Genomic DNA, 27,341 nt, shown 5'->3' on the forward strand with positions numbered 1-27,341 from the left:
TTTTTCACATGGACAATGTCAAATATTTTTGTAATAAAGATCTATTTATCAATAAATCTTAAAATAATAGTAATTTGCACCTTTTTTTTGACTTATTTATAGATTCACCTATAATAAGACAACATTTGAATTTGAGAATAATAAGAAACATTTTGAGATGTATTTTCCAAAACAACATATCTCACATTATCATTATAAGAAGTTGTATATTTTAAGATTACTAAACTGTCTTCGCAGTAGAATAACGTTGTATATATGTTCTTTATGAATACTAAACCCTAAATCATGGATTTCATCCGCCCCAATGTTATTTTCATTTTTTTTATTGATATTTTTTAGATTTTCGATTATGTCAATAAAATCTTATTTTCAAGATTTAGGGGTTAGTTATACTATTAAGCATAAAAAAACTTAAAATTATTATTATTTAAATATTGCCTTTTTTTAAAAAAAATATTATCTATTGATATATTTTTTTTTGTTTCTTCACTGGCAAGCTGCCCTCTCCAATCCTTTGCCAGGAACGGCCCTTCCCGAGCTCCTCGCGTCTCTTTCAACGTCTCTCTCATCTGTTCACCTTGCTTTCCCGTTTCTTCCAAGTACTCTCAAGCGCTTCCTTTCGCTCATCCTTGTCCGTATCCAGCTGCGTAGGTCGGGGTCTTCAAAATTTCTGGTGTTTTTTTTTACCTTTACAGGAAGCACAAGGCAGTCTGTTGTAGTTGGAGCTCTACCGAGGCTGGCTCCTACGCTCCCAGAAAAGGAATTTGGTCAATTAGGTCATTTTTTTCCTTAAAGTTGTTCTATGTTTTGAAAGACGTTTTTTTTTCCTCTTCTGATGTTGATCTAAACTTGATTGACAGGGATGATCTGGTAAAGAATTTATGCCTATGCCAATCAATTTTCTCTTGGATTCTTTAGCATTGACCTTTAGAACTTTACTCTTTAATGTGAGGCCAAAGGGCTTACATTTTATTCTCTTAATCTAAAATGGAGATTGCCAGGACTTGCACATAGCACATTAGGCATTAACTTGAAATGGTCAGCACTTTCTACAGCATTAACTTCCTTGCAAAATGTCATGTTTCTATGTAAGTATTTGGGCATCCTTTAAAATTGAAAAATTGATATATTGTTTATGCAGGATGCATGTCCATGAATTGCATTATTATACTTGTGAATATTTGTGCATATTTCATTTATATATAAAAAAGGCTTGCTATTGCCAAAAGTTGTGAATATTTGTGCATATTTGTTCATTGCTTTCTCTTATGGTATTTCAACTTTAGATTATTTGTAATATCCTGATAATGGAATTTAATGACGTCGGTTCACTGAGAGAGATACATTTTTGAAATGAAGGCATCAGATTGAGTTGTATACATTGCTCTGAATTAGAGTATGCAAACTTTGAGTTGTATATATTGCTCTGAATTGAGTTGTATATATTACATTTTTGAAATGAAGGAATCATATTAACCTTATGTAAACTTTGTAACTCCTGCAGAGGGCTCCAGAGTATGCAATGAGAGGTTACTTGATAGACAAAAGCAGATGTATATGGTTTTGGTGTGGTGACATTAGAAATTGTCAGTGGAATGAGCAACACTAATTATAGGCCCAAGGAGGAATTTACTTATTTTCTTGATTGGTAAGGAATTATTTCTTTTTCTTTTCATTGATGTGAGATGTTTCCTGATAGATCATTATTTTCTAATCATAACCAAATTTGCTCTGTACTGTGAGTTTGGCTAGAAAAATCTTCTTAGAACATTTTCATGTTTTAGAAAATAGACTTCAAAAGTTGAAAATAGTAATAAAATAAATATTTGAAATCAGTTCACACAATAATATAAAATAATTGCAAGCTAATCTTAATCAGACAGATTAGTTTGAACCAAACTATTTAGGAATAAATAAAATGATTTAGTGTTAAAAAACTATACAATTATTTTATTTCTTGCAATTTTTGGACAGGCATGCTCCTAATTAGTCTCTCATTTAATTTGATTTGGTCAATTAGTAAGTCAATGTAGTTATATAGATCTTGTTCACTTCTTAACTTTTCCCTCCTCTGAGAAAATCATTTCTATGTTGCGTTCTCATTATCATTTCCATTGAACTTGGGTTTCTTTTCATCTAGATTGTTTGATACATGTGTACAAATTTTAATTGGCATCTTCTTATTTCTTTTTCAAAATAAGGATTTTTTTAATAAACAACAGATGGTTCTGTTATTGAATCTTACTGGATCTCAATAATCTATTCCATTCTGCAGGCTTATGTTTTGCAAAAGCATGGAAATTTGAAGCATTTGTTGGCTTGTTGCTACTACGTACAACTATTGTTGGTGTAACCTGGGAGTGGCAGGCAAGAGCTCTGTGCAAACTTGTTTCTTTGATCAAATGCACCTTATAATAATTGTTTTCGTCAATTTCTTTTTCCAGGTCATCATTTGTGGAATATTGCTTGTTTTGATGGTGATTGGTAATTTTGCAAACACACTGTCGACGCTTATGACTAAATCTAGATTCAAAGTAAAGATGAAAAGAACTTGTGATCATTCTGAGAAGATGTAATATTACCAATTACCATATTCAAAGCAAAGAGCAAGCAGGACTTATGATCATTCTCTGAAAAGATATAATATTATTCCATCCAAAAAAGATGTTTTTATTTTTGTATAGACTTAACATAATCTAAAGTTTATGAATTATGTACATATTTTCTGTAGGACATATTTTTAGTTCAATAGTAAGAAGATTCATTACTTTTATGATATTTTAATTGGTATTGTTTATAAGGGTTAAATTAAAAAATTTATGGTGTAAATATAATAAATAATAGTTTAAATATATTTATCTTTTATTAAAAAAATTTATATTTTAAAAGTATTGTCTTTGTAAAAAAATGACAATATTTTTAAGTGTTGTCTTTGAATGGACTTTTAACAATAATGCTTTTAACAATATTTTTCCAATCATATAGACAACACAAAAAAAATATTATTTTTAATTTTTTTTTTTTTTAATGAATTGTGGATGCTATTAGAACATCATCAATGGAAGTTCCTATTAGTGACGTGGCTTGAGGGAGGAACCAGCGACAGAGCAGCTCCGTAAATTTTTTAAACTCCATCGTTGTCCTTTTTTTAATTATTTTTTTAATATTTATTATAAAAAATAATACACATCTAATAACCTCTAGAGTTTTACTGTTTCAACGTTCAATTTTATTTTTTTAGTTTTTCTTTTAAAAATATTAAAATATTTAAAAAGCAAAAAACGTTGAATTTAAATAGTTGAGCCATGACTATTCAATGATTATTTTTTTATCTAAAATTTTTTATATAAATATGTCTTAATATTTCATTGTTCGTATCATTTTCTAATTTTCTATTTCTTTCAACCATAAAAATATTTTAGAAGACTGGATGACTGATGATCCCGTCGAAAAGTTAAGAAGATGGATCTGCCGGCGTGACGTGTCTGGAAGGTTGACCGCATCTCCATGACCCGGATGGTGAGTTGTCCTGTATGTTGACCAATTTGTCCGAAATCTTCTGGTCAACAACACCTGCAACCAGTGACCAGGTTGCCCTGATCCCTGGTACCTCGATACTCGAGGTGAATCCCGCGAACATATAAGCAGCCAGCTAATAATAGAGAAATAAATCACAAATAAAGGGTACGAGAACATATCCCGGCCCCGGAAGAGCGCCCTCGGATGGATGGATGAGCCGGTCGGGATACTGATCGAGTCGTCATAACCCCGAAGGATGGATGAATGTATCAGCTGAGGAGCCAAATCTGTCTGTCGGGAGTCGAGCGTGACTTGAATCCGGTGAACAATCGCGACTGAGAGATAATAGCTACACGTCGGCCGAGAGATGACGTCGGCATACATGCCGGGACACAATATCGGCGCGCAGGCCAGACACATCATAGCGGCGTGTAGGCCGAAATACAACAACACGAAGCTGGAACCAGTAGGAAATCGGCGCGGAGACTACCGACAATGACAGCAACACTATACGGTTGGCCCGAGTCGTGGGTCCCCGTCGTGGGCTGGTGAAGACTGTGGATCCTTATGGGGCTGCCACCAGAGGTGGCGCTCGGACGGGAGGGGAGCCGCCGTAGGGGCTGTGGCGTGAGAAAGAGGCGGCAATACGGCGTCGACACGAAGAAAGGATTGCTGGCAAGGGGCTGCTCGCGGGGGTCGCCATCAAGAGGCAATGGAGGAGCTGGAGCAGGCGTTGCCACGTTGGGAGAACAGAGAAGTAGAGGGGCGGCAATAAGTCAGCCACGCGGTGGCATCACGAAGAGAATAGAGAGCCGGCAACAGCGCTGGCTGCGGGGAAGAGGAAAAGAAGGGGGTGCGGCGAGGAGCTGAGCGTGAAGTAGAGAGGCGCGCCCTCCTCTCCTTCTACCGACGGCGGACCAAACCCCTTGGCGACGACGATGGCGAGATGTCATCGGGAATATCTGGTGAGGTTGTGCCAACTGGAAGCAGTCGCGGGCCTCCCTCATTTACCTCCTCCAAGCTTGAGAGGTGGTCTAGCAGCAGCAGAAAGAGAGGGAAGAAGAGCGGCGGCATCGGCCTCATCGACTCCGGCAAGAAGCGTGGGAGGGAGGAAGAAGAAACTCCACTTTGCTCTTGGCGGCGGCCCTCTGAAACGAACCTAGCCCCCTCCTTACAACACGATGAGCAGTGCCTTTTAATACAACAAACCCTCAAAAAGCCAAAAGACCAAATTACCCTTCCTCTTCCTCTTATTCCCTCTCTGCCCCAGCACTATCCGCATCAACTGAAAATCCAAATCGATTTATGTTCCGTGAATTCTGGATAAATTAATTGAAGGAAGATGCAGGAGCGGATCCAAAATTTTAAATTTGAGGGGCCGCATGTTAAGTGACAACAATAATTGTCGTCAAAATTTGAACACCCTTGAACAACCTCCGAATTCTCAATTTAGGACTGAAATCGAGGTCAAAATTTACTTAGAAATCATCGTCCTAGGTTACACAGTGGTTGATGAGACAACAATAACGAACAAGTTCAAATGTAGCTCCGGCATGAAACTGTTGGAGGATCGGTGGCCGGCTTGAAGGGGGGTTGGATAGACGGCACCCCCAAAACTCGCTTCCTACGTATTCGTTAGTGCGCAAGCGGAAATACAAATACTAAAACAATGAATATGAAAGCTAAAGACAAAGAAAAGAACTAGCAAACCAATACACGTCAATGTAACGTGGTTCGGAGATGATGCTCCTACTCCACGGCTGTCTTTAAGGTGGACGATCCCGATCCTTCGGTGGATTAGCCCCCGGAAACTCCGGCTATCTCAAGTCGCTCCTTGTGGGTGGAGAAACCTCACCACAACACACCAAGACCTCTTGGATTCCACAAACACTTGAGAACTCTTGTGACTACTAATTAGGCTTTAACTAAGTCTAATTTCGTCAGGTTGACCGGTCATCCCAAGCTCCTTCTTATAGAGCTTGGGGAAATCAACCTTGCTGATTTGCCCGTTACTAGTCGACTGGTCCTTGCACCAGTCGACTGGTGCCAACCCAACGTCTCTCTCAACGGCTATCTATCAGTCGACTGGTCCCTAGACCAGTCGACTGGTCCCAGCCGTTTTAGGCACAGAGAGCTTCTGTGCTCACCACCAGTCGACTGGTTACAGTACCAGTCGACTGGTACAACCCTAAACTTAGGGTTTCCCATCCCGAGTACATTTCACTCGCACTCGGACCCTCACGACTCACTTGACTCTTCTTTGCAGCCTTGACCTCTTGCCTTCAAGCCTACTTCCTTTGGCTCTCGTCCCTCGGATGCATCCAAGCCCGCGGCTCGTCCCAATGCCATCCTTCGCGTATGCCTCGAAGTCGCTTCCCTCGGCCCTTGTCCTTGCTGCCTTGTCCACGGTCCCTCGGATGCTTCATCCTTCACCGGACCCGAAGCCATCAACCTGAGTCACATGTGTCACCTGTAGTCCTGCACAACTCAAGTACACATATCAAATAACAAGGGTAAACCTAACTTAAACCCTTTGCCCAAACACCAAAACACATGGTCCCACGAACCATTGGGATTGCTCCAACAATCTCCCCCTTTTTGGTGTTTGGCAATACGTTTAAGTTAAGGAAAACAAATAGCAAATCAACATGCTAATACAATGGACTTACGATGCCAAGGCTACACACTTGGACTTACTTCGCCGAATGGACTTACGATGCCAAGGCTACACACTTGGACTTATAATGCCGAATGGACTTACATTGCCAAGGCTACACACTTGGCAACCGCCGAAACAATGTATCATGTATTGGAACCTATCCCAAGGCTCCCCCTACACCTATGCTCCCCCAATGAGCTAGGATTTTTACAACGGACTTTTTAAGAACCTATCCCAAGGCTCCCCCTACGCAAAAGGACTAAGATTTTCCCAACTAAACCTTACTTCTCCCCCTTTGCCTAACATCCAAAAAGTTCTCCAACAATATCCCAATTGTTGAAAACTTATCATCCAAACTGACCCTAAACTCATGTATTAATCCCCCTTGGATCCCATACATCTAAACGAGTTGACATGGTCAAGAACAGCGCTGAAAAACACTTTCAGGCTGGTATCAGTCGACTGCCCCAAGTGCCAGTCGACTGCCCTCGTCAAAATGAGCTTACAGAACCATTCTGTGCTAAAAAACATTGTTACCAGTCGACTGGTATCTGCACCAGTCGACTGGTATCCTTTTTCTGAAAAAATCAGCCTTTTCAGGCCAACTTCAGAAATGCACCAGTAATTCCCTAGACCTCCAAAAATTTCCAAATTTTGTGGAGATGTCTATTGTACCCTTGTCTACTTGGGAAAAATACATTACAAAATGTATCTATCACCAACCCCAAGATTGACACAAAATCCAAAACTAGCTAAATGGTTCAATTGAACCTTGACCTAAAGTCCTAGTTTTGGCTTCCTTTTGATGTATTTGCCCATACCAACCCACAATGCATCCCTAGCATTGATTTATATGGCATCTATACATCCAAAACCAATTATCATGTTATATGACCCCAAATGTCATATTTCTTGCATGAAACACAATCCATGTGTGCCAAATCCCTAGGTTTGAGACTCAAGTCCGTCTCTAAACCACTTGGCACACTCCATGGCTCCTCTAGACCCCCAAGTAGAACGCACCTGAGATCCATTGGCCATGGATCCCAAATTGACTCTTTGAGCTCCCCCTAGAGCTCTTAACCTTAGCCACCTCCCTAGGTGACTCATCTATTGTGGCTATACCACAATGATGTCCCTTAGAAGATCTCCTTATCTTCTTGACCTTGGATACATCATCCTTGCCATAATCATATGCAACCCTAGCATATTTCTTTTTATTGGCCTTGGACGACTCTCCCTTGCCCTTATCATGTGCCACCCTAGCACATGGTCTCCTTTTGACCTTGGAGGGACTAGATCGGTATCCCAAACCCGATCTATCATTGTTGGGTTTTTGGCTACCCAACACCATACTTAATCCCTTAGATCTAACATTGAATCTCTTAAGGAATTTCTCTAAACCATCAAGCTTTGCCTTCAAAGCTTGATTCTCCCTTTCTAGGTTCCTAACCCTAGAGTCAATTTGTCCACCTTGGACATTCCTAGACCTACCCTTCCTAGGCATGTGTCTCCCCTTCTTGGGATTAATGCATTGGTTCTCCATTACCTTTTTCTCCTTAGGTAATGAGAATTTAACTTGCCTAGGTCTATCATGCATAGGTCTCCTAGGGTTATCTCTAACATTTACCCTATTCCTATCATGATATTTAAATCCAAGGTTTTGCATGGGTAAATAATAAGAATTATTCCTAGCATGCATGGAGGAATTTAAATTTGACTTCAAATTTAAATTAGGGTTTACCTTACCCTTTACCTTTGGAGCTCCCCCTTGACATGAGCCTCCATTCTTCCTCCACTTCTTTTCCCACATCTTCAAATGCGCCAACTTCTTGAGCTCTTTCTTCTTTGGCCATTTGGTGTGGTAGTGTCCCATGTCTCCACACGTGAAGCATCTAATGTGCTTTTTCTCTTTCTTCTTCCTACAACTCAAATTAGATTCAAAATGAATTGGATTGAGTTTAGGATATACCTCTTTCTTACCCAAAGGACATCTACTCTTGTAGTGTCCCTTTTCATTGCACCCGAAGCACACGATGTGGTCCTTTGACTTAGCTTCGGTGGAGGTGCTCACTAGGTTGACCTCCAAGACCTCTTCTTCATCCGTCTTGGATTCTTCTTCAACCATTGAGGATGTCGATGATGCTACATCTTCCTTCTCCTCCTCGGATGTTGAGCATGGCTCAACTTCCGTTTGCTCGTCCTCAACTTGAGCAATTAGACCCATCTCCTTGGGCTCCACATCCGATTGGTCCTTCCTCTCCTCTTGGACCACTCCATCACTTTCTTCGGATTTTTCTTCTTCTTCTTGTGTAGGCAAAAATTCCTCCCATGGAAATTTCTTCACTTTACTCCACAATTCATGGGTGTTCTCGTATTTACCTACATGACTCATCACATCATTAGGCAAAATATCAATTAAAATTGATATTACCTTTGAATTTGCCTTTGCCCGTGTGATTTGCTCTTCCGTCCAATGTCGGTCTCGGAGCTTCTTTCCTTTCTTGTCTCTTGGAACTTCAAATGGTTCTTCGACGACCATCATTGTGTCCCAATCCGTCTCAAGGAAGTTCTTCATCTTCACCATCCAAAAGGTGATGTCCCATAAGCTTCCTCCATCGAACTTTGGCGGTTCTATCAAGCCGGTCATCTTGTGCTTCCTTGGCGGTTAGTCCAATGGAGAGCGTCCTCGCTCTGATACCACTTGTTGGAGGATCGGTGGCCGGCTTGAAGGGGGGTTGGATAGACGGCACCCCCAAAACTCGCTTCCTACGTATTCGTTAGTGCGCAAGCGGAAATACAAATACTAAAACAATGAATACGAAAGCTAAAGACAAAGAAAAGAACTAGCAAACCAATACACGTCAATGTAACGTGGTTCGGAGATGATGCTCCTACTCCACGGCTGTCCGTAAGGTGGACGATCCCGATCCTTCGGTGGATTAGCCCCCGGAAACTCCGGCTATCTCAAGTCGCTCCTTGTGGGTGGAGAAACCTCACCACAACACACCAAGACCTCTTGGATTCCACAAACACTTGAGAACTCTTGTGACTACTAATTAGACTTTAACCAAGTCTAATTTAGTCAGGTTGACCGGCCATCTCAAGCTCCTTCTTATAGAGCTTGGGGAAATCAGCCTTGCTGATTTGCCCGTTACTAGTCGACTGGTCCTTGCACCAGTCGACTGGTGCCAACCCAACGTCTCTCTCAACGACTATCTATCAGTCGACTGGTCCCTGGACCAGTCGACTGGTCCCAGCCGCTTTAGGCACAGAGAGCTTCTGTGCTCACCACCAGTCGACTGGTTACAGTACCAGTCGACTGGTACAACCCTAAACTTAGGGTTTCCCATCCCGAGTACATTTCACTCGCACTCGGACCCTCACGACTCACTTGACTCTTCTTTGCAGCCTTGCCCTCTTGCCTTCAAGCCTACTTCCTTTGGCTCTCGTCCCTCGGATGCATCCAAGCCCACGGCTCGTCCCAATGCCATCCTTCGCGTATGCCTCGAAGTCGCTTCCCTCGGCCCTTGTCCTTGCTGCCTTGTCCACGGTCCCTCGAATGCTTCATCCTTCACCGGACCCGAAGCCATCAACCTGAGTCACATGTGTCACCTGTAGTCCTGCACAACTCAAGTACACATATCAAATAACAAGGGTAAACCTAACTTAAACTCTTTGCCCAAACACCAAAACACATGGTCCCACGAACCATTGGGATTGCTCCAACAGAAACAAGGGCCAACGACCATTCTCAAGTTGCGATGTTATTTCAAGATTTTGGTATCAAACTACGAATAGAAAATTTAGGTTGCAGACTTTCTAAATATGTAATCAATTTTGAATTTTGGCGATCGACAATGGCACAATTTACAGTGAAAGTAATAATAATGATTTTAGAGTGAATTGGAGAATATCGAGATAAATGCCTATATCACAAATTAGAAAAGATTTCTATATAGTAATAAATTATTAATAATATCGAGATTAATGTTTGTATATAATTAATGATCAGTTTCCTTTTATTAATGAAAGTATTATTAAAATTTTTTTATTGTAACTATCAATCTCTTAAAATAGTCTTACTTCCAACATAATTCCTATCAAGTAAATTAAAAAAACACCCAAAAGAAATATTTTTCTCTAAAATTATATAGCATATTTAATAAGTTTATCATTCCCATCGATTATATTAAAATATATTAAAAAGGAAGATTAATTTCATCATATTGTACTCTTTCACCATTATATATATATATATATATATAGTCGTGATATGCTGCGCGCCGCACAGTGCGCGACTGTGCGCGCGCGCAGCATATCCGACTTTTTTTTCAATTATTTTTTTAAAATTATTCTAATTAAAAAAATCAATATTTATTTATATAAATCCCTAATACATAAATATATCTCCTAACAACATTACAATACTCCATAAATACTTAAATTTATTTCATTTTTAATTTTTCTTTTTACTAAACATTATAACCCAATTGGGAAGTCTAAACCCTAGGGGTAAAATCTTTAAAAAAAATAGCTTTGATACTATATCCAAAGCATGAACCCTAGAGGTAAAATCTAAAAAATAAAAAACTTTGATACTATAACCCAAAGCCTGAACCCTAAATATCTTTGATATTATAACTCAAACCTGAACCCTAGAGGTAAAATCTAAAAAAAAATAACTTTGATACTATAACCCAAAGCCTGAACCCTAAAAATAAAATTTTTAAAAAATATTTTAATTATTATTTTTTAATTCAAATTTTTAAAAAAAAAACACTAAAACCAGAGATATCCTGCGCGCGCACATTCGCGCACTGTGCGAGCGTGCAGGATATCAAATTCCTATATATATATATATATATATATATATATATATATATAGGGGGATTTACACGGTAGATGGGGGGCCATGTCCCCCATGTAAATCCGCCACTGGGAAGATGCGGAGGATATAGATGAACAAAAATGCTTTCAGAATATTTTCAATGGAAGGTTGATGCGATGGGAAAAAAAATAATTATTGCCACTTCAGAAATGTACGACAACTATCTGTCAATTGGCATATAGAGTCCATGTTGATCATTCTGATGAATATTTACGGATTACTGAAACAACTACCATCCAATACTATTCAACTTCTGTTGACATGTAATTAAAGTGTTCAGAGCTCAATATTTGAAAAGACCTAATAATGTTGATATCCAACACTTGCTTGAAATGCATGAACAACTTCCCTGGCATGTTGCGTAGTCTTGATTGTATGCATTGACAATGGAAAAATTATATCGTCGCTTAGAAAGGCCAGTTTACTCGAGGAGATCACGACGTTCCAACAATTGTGCTTGAAGTAGTCACATCTATAAACTTATGGATATGACATGCCTTTTTTAGAATTGTAGGGTCGCGTAATGATATCAAAATGTTTACTGAATCACCTTTATTCAACAACGTCTTGTAAGGAAATGCACCCGAGATTAATTTTACGATTAATAATACACAATATACAAAAGGATACTATTTGACCGATAGGATCCATCCGGAATGAGCTAGTTTCGTCAAGAGCTTTCTATGTCCCCAGGATCCCAAGAGAAAATTATTTAAGGAATATTTGGAGTGCTCTAATTTCGATGGACAATGATAAGAGCTAGGTCCAGTACGATTATGGTACAAGTATAATTTGAAGGATATCATGTATACTTGTATTATTTTACGCAACATGATTATTGAGAATGAGGGAGATATAGTAATAGTAAATTGGTTGAAGGAGATCGTCATAAATATTTTAAGAATCTAACTAAAAGTTCTAAAAAAATATTTGGAAAAATTACGAGCTATGCTATAATCAACTATATTATTAATTTTGAGTCGACTTGATTGAACATATCTGGCACGGTTTGCACGATGACAGCTACGTGGGCGACAGTGACAAGCAGGGCCGACTCAAGGCATAGGCCATTAAAGCATATTCCTAGGACCCTTATTATATTGGGGCCCATAAATTTTACATATATATATATATATAAATTAAATGTGAATATTAATTTAAAAACATATGAGTTTAGATATTAAATATTTAAAATTATGGTTAAAATAAATTTTAATCCAGATTTATTTTCATCAGTAATTTTATATTTTTACTAGTTAAATTATATTTGGTAAAAATTTTAAATTTTTTATAGATTAAATCTGGATTTTTTTATTCGTGTTAGATTTAATTGATAATTTTAATTTTTACTATTAAAATTAGATTTATTTGGTAATTTTTTTAAATTTTTTATTAAAATTTAATTAGTAATTTTAAATTTTTTACTGATAAAATTTTAATTTATTAATCAAAATTAAATGTTGTTAATAAATTAAAAATATTTATTGATTATACTTAATTGATATTTTTTTATAAAAATACTTTTAAAGTCCAAAGCATGTTAATGTTGTAGTATTATTTATTTCTTAAATTTTAATTTTCTTTTATTATTTTTTAATAATCCATCATCGATATTTTCTAGTTAAATATTTTTAGCTAAATAAATTTTATTAATAACTTATCAAAATTAAAATTGATAAAAAAAAAAGACAGTTTAATTTACGAAGCTCCCGTCAATATGAGATTCTGAGGAAGAGTTTATTATACGTAATGATTATATATAGCACACGAACCTATTTCTTCCAGGTCACATAATAATTTTACCTTTGTATTGAGACTTTCCTTACAATAATTTATTTCTTGATTATAAATTAGTTAATATAAAATATTTTTTATTTTTAAAATTTTACTAATAATAAAAAAAATGATGTTTGATATAAGATAAAGTTTTTGCTAGGTGACTTAATTAGTTATTGTTTCTAATTGTATAAATAATCGTTGGTAATATATGAAATTGTCATTTTAAATTTTACTAATAAAATTAAATATCTGGTACATGGTTGAGTTGGTTAATACGAGATAGATATTATTATAATGGATAATATGTCGAATTTTGATAAAGTTAAGAAAAATACTCTCCCCGTAATGATATCGTGTTGGACTGTTTGAATGATAAATTTCATCTTTTACTATAAATAACAAAATTAAATATTTCTAATAATATTTATTTAAAAAATATTAAATTTTTATTTACACATATTGATCCGGCGATAAGAACATGGGACCCTCGTTGTAAGGGGTCAACGCCATGTGGAAGTCAAAGAGCCGGGCGGTCCATCGAAGAAGGTCGGACCAGCTAGGCCGACCGGAGAAAGGGGGCTGACCGACCGGGCGGCGCTCATGGGGCAAGATCGTAGGGCCGAGCGGACAACACGCTCGGCCGAAGACATGAAGCATACTGCTAACAGTCGCCACAAAACACATTACCGATAATTTCCCAAGTGTACCATCATACATGATCGGTCGGACGGAAGGCGGACGTGGTCCAGTCGGACGCACGGCAGGAGTTCGGGGAAAAAGACAAGGGACATCTTCTGACAGCTGGCATGCTTCGTGATATGGTCATACTCCAAATCACGCAACATGGGGTTCCGTTGTCCCATCAAGGACGTGCTTTGACTGTAGCAGTATGGGTCAGGTAAGCTTTCTGACAGCCACATACCGGGGTATGGGTTGCGGACACGTATGCGCCTCGGAGGGCGTGCAAGAGCTCTTTCACCACCCTATATAAAGAGCCTCATATTTCGTCGGAGGTACGCGTTTTTACACCTTTGGAGCCACCTTTTTCATCTGCTTGCCTGACTTGAGCGTCGGAGGGTCGCCACCGGGAACCCCTTCCCGGCCCGACTTTTGTGCAGGTTCGTCGGAGTTTCTGGTGACCAGTTGAAGATCCACGTCAGTATTCGAGGAGCGTCCTGTGATCAACATCCGTTGATTCAACATTCAGACAGGATCACATATGATGTCAAGATTTATTTTAAAAAAATATTAAATTCTTCCTTCGCTTGGAACCTCAAGAAGGGTTAGAGACGGCCTTGACAAGTCACAACTCGATCGCAGAGCAGTTTGGTTTGAGTCCTAATACCGTAGGACTGCATGCAATTAAACGCAGACGATAAGCTATGCGGATCGTGTGAAAGGAATCTTATCTCAATCGAGCTCCCTCGCCGACATGCCATCTGGAATATTCCACCATCCTACGTGTCGCTATTCGACCAAGGGGGGGGGGGGGGCGTCCCGCTGGGCCAGCAAAAGTAACGGCGACGTTAGTTAACGGAGGAGCGCCTTAGAACCTTCTCGTCGCTTGCTGGATTCGACGGTCCTGATCCCATCTCGGAGCCGCATCGTGGCAGGAATACAAGGCCACGTCCCACGGAGGCGTCCCCTTACTCGTCTGGTAGTTGTAGCGAAGCGAATCTGAAGATTGGAGAGAAGACAGGAGGAGGTTTTGGGAGGCGATCCGGCGATGGTGGAGCATGAGGAGACGCTGATCGAGCAGATAGAGGAGAAGGATCGCGGCGGCGGCTCTTCGTCCTCGTCCTCGTCCGACGACGAGAAGTCGAAGGCGTCGGAGGCGGTGGAGGCCGCCAAGGCCAAGATCTACAGACTCTTCGGCCGGGAGAAGCCCGTGCACCAGATCCTGGGCGGCGGAAAGCGTAGGATCTTCATCTCTCTTTTCTTTACGGTTTCTGCCTTTTCGTTTCTTGTTCCTGATTTGATTTCTGCAGTTGTATATCGGTTCGGGTGTCGTCGTGGTTATTCTGATATGTGGTCTTGCGGATTTTGCGAACGATCTGGCTGATCTATCGCTTTTTGCATGGATTCGGTGGGATTTTCACCTATTATTTCATATAAAAAAAATAAAGAAAGAACAAACCCATTGTCTTTTGTTCTTATTAGAAAAACCTTACTTAGTTTGTTAATTCAAGTGACGACCTAGTTTCTTATCATAGAATATTCCATCAGACGAGTTTTGAGTGGATTGTTAACGATGTATTGTGGGAACGAATTTGATTTTCTGAGAGAAGCAATCAGCTTCCACCATAGACAAAACATTTTAAGGATTGAATACTCTGCCATAACTTTGTTTAAGGAGACAAATAAACATAGTCCGATCTGTACGTTAGGTCTTTGTGTCTATCTCCTTTTTACTGTGTGAAGTAGTCACAAAATCTGCAAACAATTAGTTGCATGATTTTTTTTTTTTTGATGAGGGTAAGATGTAATCATGTAAATCGACTGTGCTAAATGGTATAGAGAATTTGAATGCCTAATGAACGCTAGATCATGTTTTATCTTAAAGGTCCAATGAATCTAAGTTGCAGAGCTAATAGGATTCATTTTCAACTTCCACAAAAATCTGTCTCCAGGTGCTTGGAGTGTGATCCCATGCACCATGAAGTTTCAATTTATTCTCCGATTTGATGTGTTCCCTAATCTGTACTTCGATTTTAGTCTGATTGCAGACTTCATGGGTAGTCATTCCTGGGAGTTTTGGCAACCCAGTCTGCTTGTAAGTGTGACTAGTTCTGTTGATCAGACCTTTTAATCTAGACACTGCTGGCTTAACTGTGGCGCCAGCATTCAATTAGTTAGTTCATCTTTGGTCTTAGACGGTTCAATCTTCAGTTCAACCATCTTTCCAATCAAAAACATTTCAAATATAGTTAATCATGAAAAGTCATCCTTCAGCAGAAGATATATCTGATGTCTTTTTCAATGATTCACTGATCCAAATATTTCTTTGTTGATTTGACTTATATTAGTCGTTTGCAGCTGCTGATGTTTTTCTATGGAAGGACAAGAAAGCTTCGGCTGCTGTGCTTGGTGGGGCAACAGCAATTTGGATCCTGTTTGAGCTTATGGAATATCATTTGCTTACTCTGGTCTGCCACTCCCTTATATTGACCCTTGCTATCATTTTCCTCTGGTCCAATGCTTCTAACTTGATTAACAAGTAAGATCATTACTATTCAATTTTCTTTACTGTCTTTGAACATGGAATCCTCGTATTGATTATTTTTGTTTATTTAATGGTAGGTCTCGGCCTCACATTCCTGTGGTGAGCATTCCTGAAGATCTGACAGTGAAAATTGCCCTATCTCTGAGATACGAAATCAACAGGAGTCTTGCTGTTTTAAGGGAAATTGCATTAGGACGCGACCTGAAGAAATTCCTTGCTGTATGCTTCTAAATTTGTTCTGTTAAGAAGATTTGGATATCGATTTTCTTGTATTTGCCCCAATTCATGTTCTGGACACAGGTTATTGCTGGTCTATGGGTTATTTCAATCGTTGGAAACTGCACGAATTTCCTGACATTGTTTTATATCGGTACAACCTTCAAATTTCTTACTTGCCTCCTATTATATATGCATACCTTTACTCTGGCAGCTGAAACCTATTCTTTGTGTTTTTATTTGCAGTTTTCATCACGCTTCACACCGTGCCTTTCTTATATGACAAATATGAAGACCAAGTCGATGCATTCGGGGAGAAGGCAGCTGCAGAATTCAAGAAGCACTATGCAGTGGTTCACGCCAAGTATCTGAGTAAGATACCAAAAGGGCCATTGAAAGACAAAAAATCCCAGTAAGACAAAAAAAAAAAAGATGGTATCGCATGGTGTCCTGATGTTCAACAGTAGCTATCTTTTTCGTGCTTTAGTTCCTACTTTCGGTCTCTCAGTGCTGAACCGAGTTACTGGTTTTTGAAACTTGTCGTGTCGTGGCTGGGACCGGTTCTTGTTTTTTTCTGTTTGTTAATGTGGGTTCTCCTAAATCGTTTGCGGTATTGCAAATATACATGTAATATTTATGCTTGCTTGGAGTGGTGTTAGAATTAGAATTGATGGGTTGGTAAATTATGCAGGGAATCAAAAACAGATGATTAAAGCTTATTGTTTCCCTTTTTTTCTGTATGCTTTGAATTTGCGTATTTGACTGTGTGCTTGGCTATGGATACTCCTTTTTAGTATCTTCTTTTAGTGAAGTTTGAGGGTCTGCAATCGATTCTTGCCACATCTTGATTGCAATTATCAGAGACTATAAATTCTGGTCTTTACCACATCTTGTTTGTTTGCACCGGCGAAGCTTTTGAAACTTATTGCATTTTCTGGTGCTGGGCAATAGCATATCTATCTGATCGTCGCTGCAACTCGGAGCAAGTCAGTCTCAGAAATCTGGGGAACTGCCAAAGAAACTAGCCGGGCGTACCTCTTTATCGCCTTCATCTAGCAAAGGGTTTGTCGCAATCAAGAATCGAGTAGAAGGGCTGTGGCGATGAAGGTGAAGTTCACGAGAAAAAAGTCTACTTCTAATGGAATTTCATCAAATTGTGGCTTTCCCTTCCTCCATATCCACCAAAGAAGATATAGGGATAATGTTTCAAGATTTTACACATCACCAAAAGCTGTGATCTAGAAGTAAATATAAAACCATAAATGATGCTCGGATGAGCAAAATCATAAGCTTCCAATAAAGTAGCTCTCTAACAACGAATGGAGCATGTCCAGGTGAGTCCATGGATAGGGGATAAAGATCGACACTAGAAACACGAACATAATATTACAAAAAGAATATAGAACATTATTACGTCCCAATAGCCAAAACAAAACACACACCTGTGCTAATTTACTTACAAATACCATATGCATGCATCTTCTCCTCTGGGTTTTTTTCCTTTTCTTTCATCGACAGTGATTGTGAGATAACGTGTATGTACATTGTATACTTCAGAGGAAATACGTTAACTGCTGCCTTTTCCTCGACCCACCTTCTCCGTACAAATCATTCCATTGCTTCAGCTCGTTCATCACAGAACCCTCCGCGGCAAAACTAGCAGAAACCTACATTTGTAAAATAATATGGTTACTAATCCAGACCATCGACACAGACAATTTTATTTTTTGATGAACAACAAAGATTGATGAGCATTATAATACCCTATAAGAATCATGCATTCGGGCAGGAAGATCGATTTAAAAGATTAACTCACTTGGTTCTTTGCTTGCTTCAGATCGTCCATGTTTAATGGCCTAAGGACAACGGCTGTTTCGCCATCTTCTCTTGTTTTGGCTGAATTTGCTGATGAACTGTCACCTTCACCGGTATTCTCCTTCTCCTTTTCCTGAAACAAGAACAGGAGGTGTTTATTATTCCCTTGAGAAGAAATAAGAAACATTGGCTGTAGTTTACAAGGTTTTCGGAAACAAAAAATCAGGAATAGATTAGGAGAAAGTGACAAAATTATGTTTGTTAAACTGGCTCCTAAACGCTGGCGATGTAAAACTTACCAATTCCTTAGATCTTTCTCTCTGAAGCAGCTCCTTAACAGGACGATACGCTGCTGTGACGCATAGATTCTGAAAATAAAATTATCAAATAATTCTGATGTCTTACTTTATCAATCAAATGGCCACAGGGTAACCTTCTTATTCACCGGAGAGAAAAAAAAAGGTAACTAACCTTAAGATCACTACCACTATATCCCTCTGTCATCATTGCAACTTCCTTATAGTCAATTCCATCTACCTTTTCTTTTGACAGAAGTTTCTTCAAAATTAGTTCCCTGCTTTGGGGGGATGGTAGTCCAACCATAATCCTGTTAAAGAAATGACAGACATGAGGATTCCATATCTTTCAAGAGACTGAACAATCTTCCTTTCGCAAATGATCATGCAGAGATACAACAGAAATACCTGCGCTCGAATCTTCTTATGATGGCTTCATCAAGATCAAACGGTCTGTTTGTTGCTGCAAGAACAAGGATCCTTTCACCAGATTTTGTTAAAAGTCCATCCCAGCGGGTCATGAACTCATTCTTGATCTTCCTCATTGCTTCATGCTCTCCTACCCTAGTTCTTTGTCCGAGCATGGCATCAACCTCATCCACAAAAATGATAGTAGGGGAAACCTTTGCAGCAACAGAAAACAATGCTCTAACGTTCTTCTCATCTTCACCAAACCATTTGGAGGTGATGGTGGACATAGACACATTAATAAAACTAGCTCCTGCATCATTTGCTATGGCCTTGGCAAGCATTGTCTTTCCTGTACCAGGTGGTCCAAAGAGTAGTATTCCTCTGCATGGTTTCAGGAGACCGCCATTAAAGAGGTCCGGTCGTTTGAGAGGAAGCATGATCAGTTCTTGGAGGGATTCTTTAATTTCATCCAAGGCACCTATATCATCAAATGTAACTCCAATTTCATTAGCTGGAATGACCTCTGGCCTGATCCGCTTTTCAAATTCATTGTCTGGGGCAACTTCCTGGAAAAAAATGACATATTATGCTCTGGACTTAGAATCATATAGCAGGTAGGATTGTTATTCGTTGGAAGGTTGAATATTCTGTAGTGGTAAATGGAGCAACTATTAGTTTCAGAATCATAATTAAGAACAAACACAATTAACTTGCCTTAGCTTCAACTTCAAACCTGAAAAAACTCATTAGATGTGGCTTGGGACATAATGAGTGAAAGTAAGATATAGAAAGTTGAAGCTAGATCATCTCATCTTGGTGCAAAAGAAGATATCAAGTCTACAAGTTGCTAGAAATTGAAGTTATTTATGAATTCTACTGCTAAATGAGTGCCCATAGAGCTAGGAAGGGAGTCACGTATTCTCTTAAAAGATAAATAATGTCAACTACTATGTGAATTATAGTATCGAGAACCTGCTCTCTAACAATCCCTTGATCCCATAAAGAGTGCAGGCTTAGCTACGATACCATGTCACTGTTTAATGTCGCTATTTACAAAGCAGATTATATGCATATAATTCTCATGTTTGACAATAGGCTTCTGTTCCTTATGCTTCCTATAGTCTGCCTAGCTAAAACAAAAGATAAAATTACTAGCTCATTAGTCTTTCACTTGATCCACATTATAAATTTCTTGTTAAGAGAAACCCTTTCACAAAATTAAATCAAGTTTTTAGAGTAAGACTATATTGTATCTATATTCTTCTTAGTAGTTGTGACATCAGACAGTATAAAGAGGAAAATAGAAGAAATAGCGACAAAATCAAGTATACAGGTACCGTAGCCTCGCCATCCTTAACAACTGTTGCTGATTTCCCAGCCTCACTGTTTTCAGGCAATAAAGAAATGACATTGTTTTCCCCCTTTGAGGCATTTGCATTATCGCCATTTATCCCTACCTGAAGAAGTGAAATAAATAGATAAATAAAAGTGAGTATTAATATCTTAATAGACTTGAAATCGATCATAGAAGTGTCACTGACCCCTGATTCAACATTTACTTCTAGCTTTATGGTGTCTTTGCCACAGTGCCTATTTTCTTGAAAAATACTCAGGCCATGTGATAAACTGTTGCATTAAGGAAATAAAGGTCACAGAGATCAAGAACAGCAGAGAACTAGAAAGCTCTATGAGAAATTGACTAACCTCTTTGAAGAGATAACAAGCTTCCCATTTCTATATTGAGGATCTTTGGTATTCATCAGATGGTAAGAAACTGCTGTCAAGACAATCTCTTCTATGTACGTACTAAGAGCTTTCATATCTGAGAGACAAATAGAACCTAAGTCATCACACTCTAGATCATTTGCTGCGAGAACCTCTGTGATATGATTTTTGTTATCCTGAACCTGAATAGCTTTGGTATCTTTCTCTAACTGGGAGATCCAACTAACAAGATGGGTCTCATCTTCTGGAGGCTTAACCTCTACACTGTAAGGGAATAGAGTGGTAACTCTTGCATCAACATCTTCACATCCTTTATGAGTTCCTAACAATCTCGAACCAATTATTATCACTGGCCCTGATAGCTTTGTCAACAGCTGATCAAATAAAGAATATACTTTTTCTGATCTACTAATGAAATCCTGAACATCCCTTATGTAAAGGATTGTTGGACTAATCTGAGACACCGTAATGAGAACCTGGAGAAAGGTAGCATGTTAAACAATGTACTAATTTACCAAAAGAACCAAGTTTGACTGATTTCTTTAGGAAAAGTATTAACTTTTATACCATGTTGTATACTGGATATGGATTTTCTTGAGACCATGAACTGTAAAAATGTGAAATTAGAAAATACCTTATAAAGTGACTTAATAAGAATTTTCTCATCAAAAGACCAGCAGCTGGTTCGTTGCAGGGGCACTGAAGATTGAAGAAAGAAAAAAAAACAAGAATTAGACATCAAAAATGCATTGGCAATCCATCTTCAATACTTTTGCACTATGCTTTTGGAGAAACACAACCTTACCATGATTTGTATATCATCAAGTGCACCAAGCAAGTGTTAAAGAAAAAAGATTATTTAGTTATCTACTGATTTGCACAGGTTACGGTTGGTTCATCTGCGACTATTTCCCGTTTGCCTTTGATATTTTTCTGATTTACTTAAAACAATACCATTTATGTATTCATTTATATATAATTATAATTGTCCATACTACCACCTAGAGGTTTCTTCTAGTATAACCATAATATATCGAATGAAGAATTATTCACCAAATCATTTTATTTTACATGGTATTATAGCCAACTTCAATCCCCTAGCAGCAATGTTTAGCTAGTAAGCCTAAATACAAGTCAGTACCTGTATTTATAGAGCCACCTTCAGAATCAGATCTATGGACATCCATATCAGCTGAGAGTGAAGCAGTCTTACGATGTTGTGTGTTATTAGCACAATCAGATCTTCTGAAAATACAAGATAAAGCATAAAGAGAAGTAGAATAAATGCCATTCCTGTATGGACTTTCTTTCATTTTCCTGCCATTACCTTGGCGTCAACTCCCAACTGCTTTCCTTACAGAAGGATCCTGCAATTGGATGTGAAAAAGAGAACGTCTGTTATAAAAGAACTTGTTATTGATTACCATTAATCTATGTGATATATAGTATATGGAGATAATACAAAAGGTAAAGCATAGCCATCAATTGGGAATTGTCTAAACTCTAAAATGCACTTTGTACTTTGCGGCTTTACTCATTAGCTTTCTTTAGCTTTTATCATTGTCTAGAATAGGTAAAGATTGACTATCGACGGTAGCATTCAATATCAATCTTGATAGATATACTTTTACTTACCTATGCTGAGAATCAGTGGGAACTCCAGGACAATATACAAGTCCTGTAATAAACACACTTAATACAGTTCCATTTCCTATAATTTGTTCCGGTAGAAGATCAAAGGAAACCTAAAACAATATAATTGCTTTCAATGTTACGTGATTTGACTCTCCTATGAAACAACATAAAGAGCAAACTAAAGCAATCAATTAAGATTACAGACTAGGACCTTAAACAACATCAACTAATTACACTGGAATTTGAATAAGGTAATATGCATGGTGATTCACAGGTAAGATAATAATTGTTACAGAATCAATCATCTTAATTAAATCTTGCAATTCTACTAGCCACATTAGGAATGGCATACATGGCTTTTTAGACAACAGAGAAAAGTCAAATTAGATTCAAAATGATCACATAATTCCATAGTTTCCTTTGACTAAATTGAAAAGAAACCTTCAGGGGCCTCTTAGCTAGTGTTACTTTCAGCTGATTTCATGAAGACAACTGGAACTTCCATCTAATGCCATAGATATTTAACAGGCCCAGACATACTTGTTCTTTCACAGAACATTGGAATCTTATTTGGTAAGAAACCAATACACATATGTAATGCATCGCAGTGAACGTTTTTATTAATAAGCGGGGAATGGAAATAATCCAATCATAGAAAAAAAAATGCAATGTAGCATATGCACATTCATACAACCTATGGAAGTCAAGAAGTTTAATTTATGTACCTTCAGGATCCTCCTTCTGGAGAATGGTTGAAAAAGATTCAAATAAACCAGAAATCTTCTCTAATGCTGTGACTGACATAGATCTCTTCTTAACAAACTGCAAAAAAATATAGGCAAGGATGAAAAAGCTTTCAAAATACTTTAGATGTGAAAGTAACAGAGAAGAAACAATTACATTTAAAAGGAGAGTGGCTACTGTCAGTTTTCGACTTGTATTAACATGGAAAAAACTGACATTAGCATAAATGGCATTTTGTTGACAGATTAGTTTGCTTCATTGAAGAAAGCATAGCAAATATGAGTTTATTATCAACTATGAAAAATATCTAAATATCTGCTTCTTTTTCACTTCTGAGAATAAAAACAAGTCAACATGAAACTAATTTGAAGAACATAAAAAAAAATTAAAATCATCATTCCAACAGACAAGAAAAACATGAATCCTGAAAAAACTCTACTAGGAAAAATAGTTATATGTTAGACTATAAAACTTCATAAGAAACCTTACCACATCTTTATTTCTGGAACTGTCACCATATTTGTTCTGAATCTGTGGCCAAACAAAAGGTATCACAATCAGAAGCATAGTTAGAAAGAAAAATATATCTAGAATTAATTACCTTAATGGAGAAATCAGTCACATCCAGCAACAAAAACTTAGCCTTGTAGTAGTGGGCCAGAGCCTTCACAAGCATCTGCTGATAAAGCTCTTCAATTAAAGGTCATTATAATTAGTTACAGATTTCAATATATCAGGATTGAAACAAATTCTTCAAATGCCACATAACACAATATTTCTGGTTTACAAATTACCTGTAGGGCCTGAAAGCAAAATAGCCCGGCTTGCAGGAGAAAGGTTCCTAGTGTACTTCAATATGTCTGTTTGTTTCAAATGTACATAGGCTGTACTTGTCAGTATAACTTTGGTCTTCTCACTGTCATCAAAATCAGCAGCAGCACAAGAAATAAGGTATTTGGACCCCAGTGGCCAGTATTACAAAACTGAGCATACTTGATTAACAAAAAACACAAAAACATATACTAAACAACCAAAATTTTGGGAATATTAATCTGAAAAATGCTAGATTATAAGGAGTTTTAAGTAAGCTTTGATAAGCGCTCACTTCTGATAGTAGTCACAAAACTAGGCACTAAAGACAACCAAGATGAAGAAGCTGTTGCTAATGCATTAATAGCTATTGCAGTTTTTACCGACATATCTCTGCTAAGGTACAATCAGAAAACAAAGTGATAGCAAACAAAATATCTTGCAAGTCAAAAATATCTGACCTGCTCAATGATAGAAGTAGCAAGAAAATTAAGCCAAGCATAGTTCTGATTTCTGAAAACTGAAGAAACGAGTGTTTTAATAAATGAAGTGATGTGTGAGTCTCAGAAATCACTACCTTCACTGAATTGAAAGAGAAAAAAAAAGTGATAGGTATCTGGTAACTGTGCAATGAATATGGACATCTTATTCGAGATGATAAAAAAGAAACTATCCATGCTATAAGACTGTCATTTGTTAACTGCTAGTGGTGTATATATATGGAAGCGCAGAGTTATTTCCTTGTTGCTACAAGTCTACCACATTATGCTCCTGGTTCTGACAGAAGCTGCTTTAAGGTTTAGTAGTCATGGCTAGAAGTAACTGTAACCCTGCAAACAAGGTAATGACAGTGCAAGAAATTAAAGGCATATCAAGATCAATGTAGGGGATTATCTACTGACATAGCTTGTATTTCGAACTAATATCTGATTCAATGCTTTGTCCCATGGACTGATCTAGCATACTCATGATCTATTGGTTAACCGACCAGCATATTTCATTAGAAAGCTGACCAGCATGGCCAGAACAATGTTGTCTTCAGAGCAATTTTTACTGTGCCTTAGAGTCTTGCAGATACCTTAATACCTAAAACTTCTGTCAACTAACTATAAAACCTTTAGCTTTATAGCTCTTAGTATAGACTATTGTTACTTGTAGGAATCAGGTCATACTAACAATTTCCATAACTTAGGCAAATATGTCTACCATGATAGTAAAATTAGATGACCTTCTGATATGGCCAAAGTTTGCCCTTGGCACATGGAAACACTGTCAAATGTATGACCTAATGTTGTTCTATATTTTCCTAATTATTATTACCGAGAGAAGAAGTTCTAGTTCTGTTGCACATTTATGCTGAAGAAAACTATCAAGGATATAAATATGTAAATTTCACTTTGCTACCAAGTTGAGTTTTTGGATAAGTGGTTAGTCAATCAATTTAACATTTTAATATGATATTAGAGCAGGAGTAGGAGGTCCACAATTCAAACCTTGTTTGTGAAAAAAAATATTATATCATCAATTCATATGTTGGTTTGGATCAATTAAGCAAAGTATACCCACGATTCACCTGCAAATGACGGGAGAGTATTTATGGTATAAATATATAAATTGGTTTCTTTCCTAATAGGTTGAGCTTTTTCTATGAGTGGTTAGTTAATCATCTGTACAAAAACAAATTACCATCACTAGATGGACCACTATCACCTATTATTTATTCAACCCTAAAATGCAGCTGACGCCCTAACTCTGATCAACAACACTTGTGATCTTTGTCAGTTCAAATACACCAACGTAATGCCAAACTTGCACCTCAGTTATACAAACGACCCCTAAAATGTTGTTTCCTTCTTAGAACACGTTTTCAAAAATCTGCTATGTTCGTAGATCTTGAAAACATGTTTTCAAAAATCTACTATGTTCTTTCTTTCCAAACTTCATTCTTCAAAAAATAATAATAATAATAATAAATAACTACAAAAGGATATCCAGGAAAAGAAATCAATTGGCGGTCGATGCAGTAAATTAACACTCACCATTGTTTCCAAAAAGGTAAAAAGAGAAAAACAGATTAATCATGGTCACAATCCTCCATTGATTTGAAAAGCGAAAACAATAACACTATTGAATGCTAAACACTGGGCTAAACGGGCTAAGCAAGTTCTAAAGAGGATCGATAAATTAAAAACCTCGAACACTCTGTCACCAAAATAGAATAAACTAAATCAAATAATGGTAACAAGAGAATCCAAAGAAAGCAGCACATGATTTCCATCAGAAAACCCTCGTGATTCTGATGGACGTTCTCTTCCTAGTGGACCCAGGCCTAGAAAGCAAACCGAACCTCGATAGAAAGACGAGTTGATAATTGCCTAAACCATTTCTTTTTCGAGGACGAAGCTGTCAGTTACCTAAGGTAATAAGGGAACTCATCAAAGGTAACTCCACTATCCTCCCAATCCACCACCTGCCGGCGCAGCTCCTGCTCGAGGGATTCCGGCGTGAGGCCACTAGTCGACGACGACCTCGGCGCCGCCGCCCATTGCCCTACCGCCTGGCCCGACGCCAACCCGATCCCCACGCCGAGCCCCACCCCGATGGCCGACATCAAAAATTTCTTCTGCTCCATCGCGGGCACCCACAACACGCTGCTGTCCGACGGATCTGGAGCTCGCCGCTCGCGCGGATTGGCATGCAAGGATTCGAGGAAGAAGAGAAGCTTGATCAGGAAGGAAATGGTAATTCCAGAAGCGACCAAGAGGCGATTTCGGAGGACGCCTCCCTCGCTATTTATAGAAGCGAACCATCTCAAGGTGCAGGAATATATTTTTCTTTTCTTTTTTATTTTTGGTTATTTATTTATCCATTTAATAATATTAATTTTATTTTTTTAGCGATATATATAGATATAAGGATTTTCCAAATTCCGAGTTGGAAAAGTGGGAGTGGGTCTGACGTGGCTCGGCTGGCTTTGAACGCGGCAGTGGCATGAGTCGTTTATTGGCGTGGGCCCCGGCGGCTCTGGCCGTCCGTTCTTTTTCTTCCACATTGCCATCCGCCTATCAAAACTTGCCACGTAAACTCAAAATAACAACAATTAATAAACTCAAAGATAGATAGCGAAATAAAATTAAAAGGCAAAGTAGAAGAAAAAAAAAGTAGCACCTCTACTGGCCTCGTGTTTACTTGGGAGGGAAGGAATAAAAATTGTTAGATTCTTATGACTTTTGCTCGCTTTCAACGTAGTTTAGCATCAAAAGCGAGCACAAATAAGTAAACATTGCCACTTACCTAAACGCATCAATATAAGCACTCGCAAAAACTCAAGCCTCTTTTTTTTAAAGTACAATTAAAAACGAATAAAGATTAAAAAGGATGTCTTTTACTTTTATTATCATTGAAACAATATTTTATTTAAAAAAAAATAACTAAAAGGGCAGCTTATATATATATATATTTTATCTAAAAGTATATTTATTTGATCCCTCCACGTTTTAAAAACTAGAGTAATTTTAATCAAAACTATTATATTAATATTTGATTAGTTTTGATTTAATTAAACTAATTTTATTTAAATTGAAACAATTTTAATCAATATTTGAACGCCAATTATGT

At 37.9% G+C, this 27,341-nt stretch overlaps 2 protein-coding genes and 1 long non-coding RNA gene across 6 annotated transcripts; 2 read left to right on the forward strand and 1 right to left on the reverse strand.

Moving 5' to 3' along the window:
- The first annotated feature begins 499 nt into the window (after nt 1-499).
- Nucleotides 500-2,397, forward strand: LOC122049666. 2 transcript variants are annotated; one of them, XR_006131012.1, is made up of 4 exons: nt 500-599; nt 696-776; nt 1,505-1,648; nt 2,276-2,397. It is a non-coding gene; the product is annotated as an uncharacterized LOC122049666 (long non-coding RNA). The 2 variants fall into 2 exon arrangements; XR_006131011.1 differs by having other exon boundaries at nt 506-776.
- Nucleotides 2,398-14,482: 12,085 nt separating this feature from the next.
- LOC122047817 (reticulon-like protein B2) lies at nt 14,483-17,027 on the forward strand. Its single transcript, XM_042609302.1, has 5 exons — nt 14,483-14,764; nt 15,885-16,065; nt 16,149-16,290; nt 16,372-16,441; nt 16,534-17,027. The coding sequence occupies exons 1-5, from the start codon at nt 14,575-14,577 to the stop codon at nt 16,701-16,703; spliced, it is 753 nt and encodes a 250-aa protein (XP_042465236.1). The 5' UTR covers nt 14,483-14,574; the 3' UTR covers nt 16,704-17,027.
- Nucleotides 17,028-17,550: 523 nt separating this feature from the next.
- LOC122047818 (ribosome biogenesis ATPase RIX7-like) lies at nt 17,551-26,503 on the reverse strand. 3 transcript variants are annotated; one of them, XM_042609304.1, is made up of 16 exons: nt 26,138-26,503; nt 23,708-23,829; nt 23,515-23,603; nt 23,403-23,444; nt 22,895-22,991; nt 21,862-21,901; nt 21,676-21,776; nt 21,169-21,233; nt 20,514-21,010; nt 20,351-20,435; nt 20,147-20,266; nt 18,807-19,375; nt 18,574-18,709; nt 18,402-18,470; nt 18,104-18,235; nt 17,551-17,954 (listed from the first exon to the last, which is right to left on the reverse strand). In XM_042609304.1, exons 1-16 carry the CDS (start codon nt 26,353-26,355, stop codon nt 17,841-17,843), a joined length of 2,496 nt encoding a protein of 831 aa, XP_042465238.1. In that variant the 5' UTR covers nt 26,356-26,503; the 3' UTR covers nt 17,551-17,840. The 3 variants fall into 3 exon arrangements, with proteins under 3 accessions (XP_042465238.1, XP_042465237.1, XP_042465239.1); XM_042609303.1 differs by having other exon boundaries at nt 21,676-21,779; XM_042609305.1 differs by lacking the exon at nt 26,138-26,503 and having other exon boundaries at nt 21,676-21,779; nt 23,515-23,589; nt 23,708-23,822.
- Between the last annotated feature and the right edge of the window lie 838 nt (nt 26,504-27,341).

Source organism: Zingiber officinale, chromosome 2B, assembly GCF_018446385.1.
Source record: "Zingiber officinale cultivar Zhangliang chromosome 2B, Zo_v1.1, whole genome shotgun sequence".
Lineage (NCBI taxonomy): Eukaryota > Viridiplantae > Streptophyta > Magnoliopsida > Zingiberales > Zingiberaceae > Zingiber > Zingiber officinale.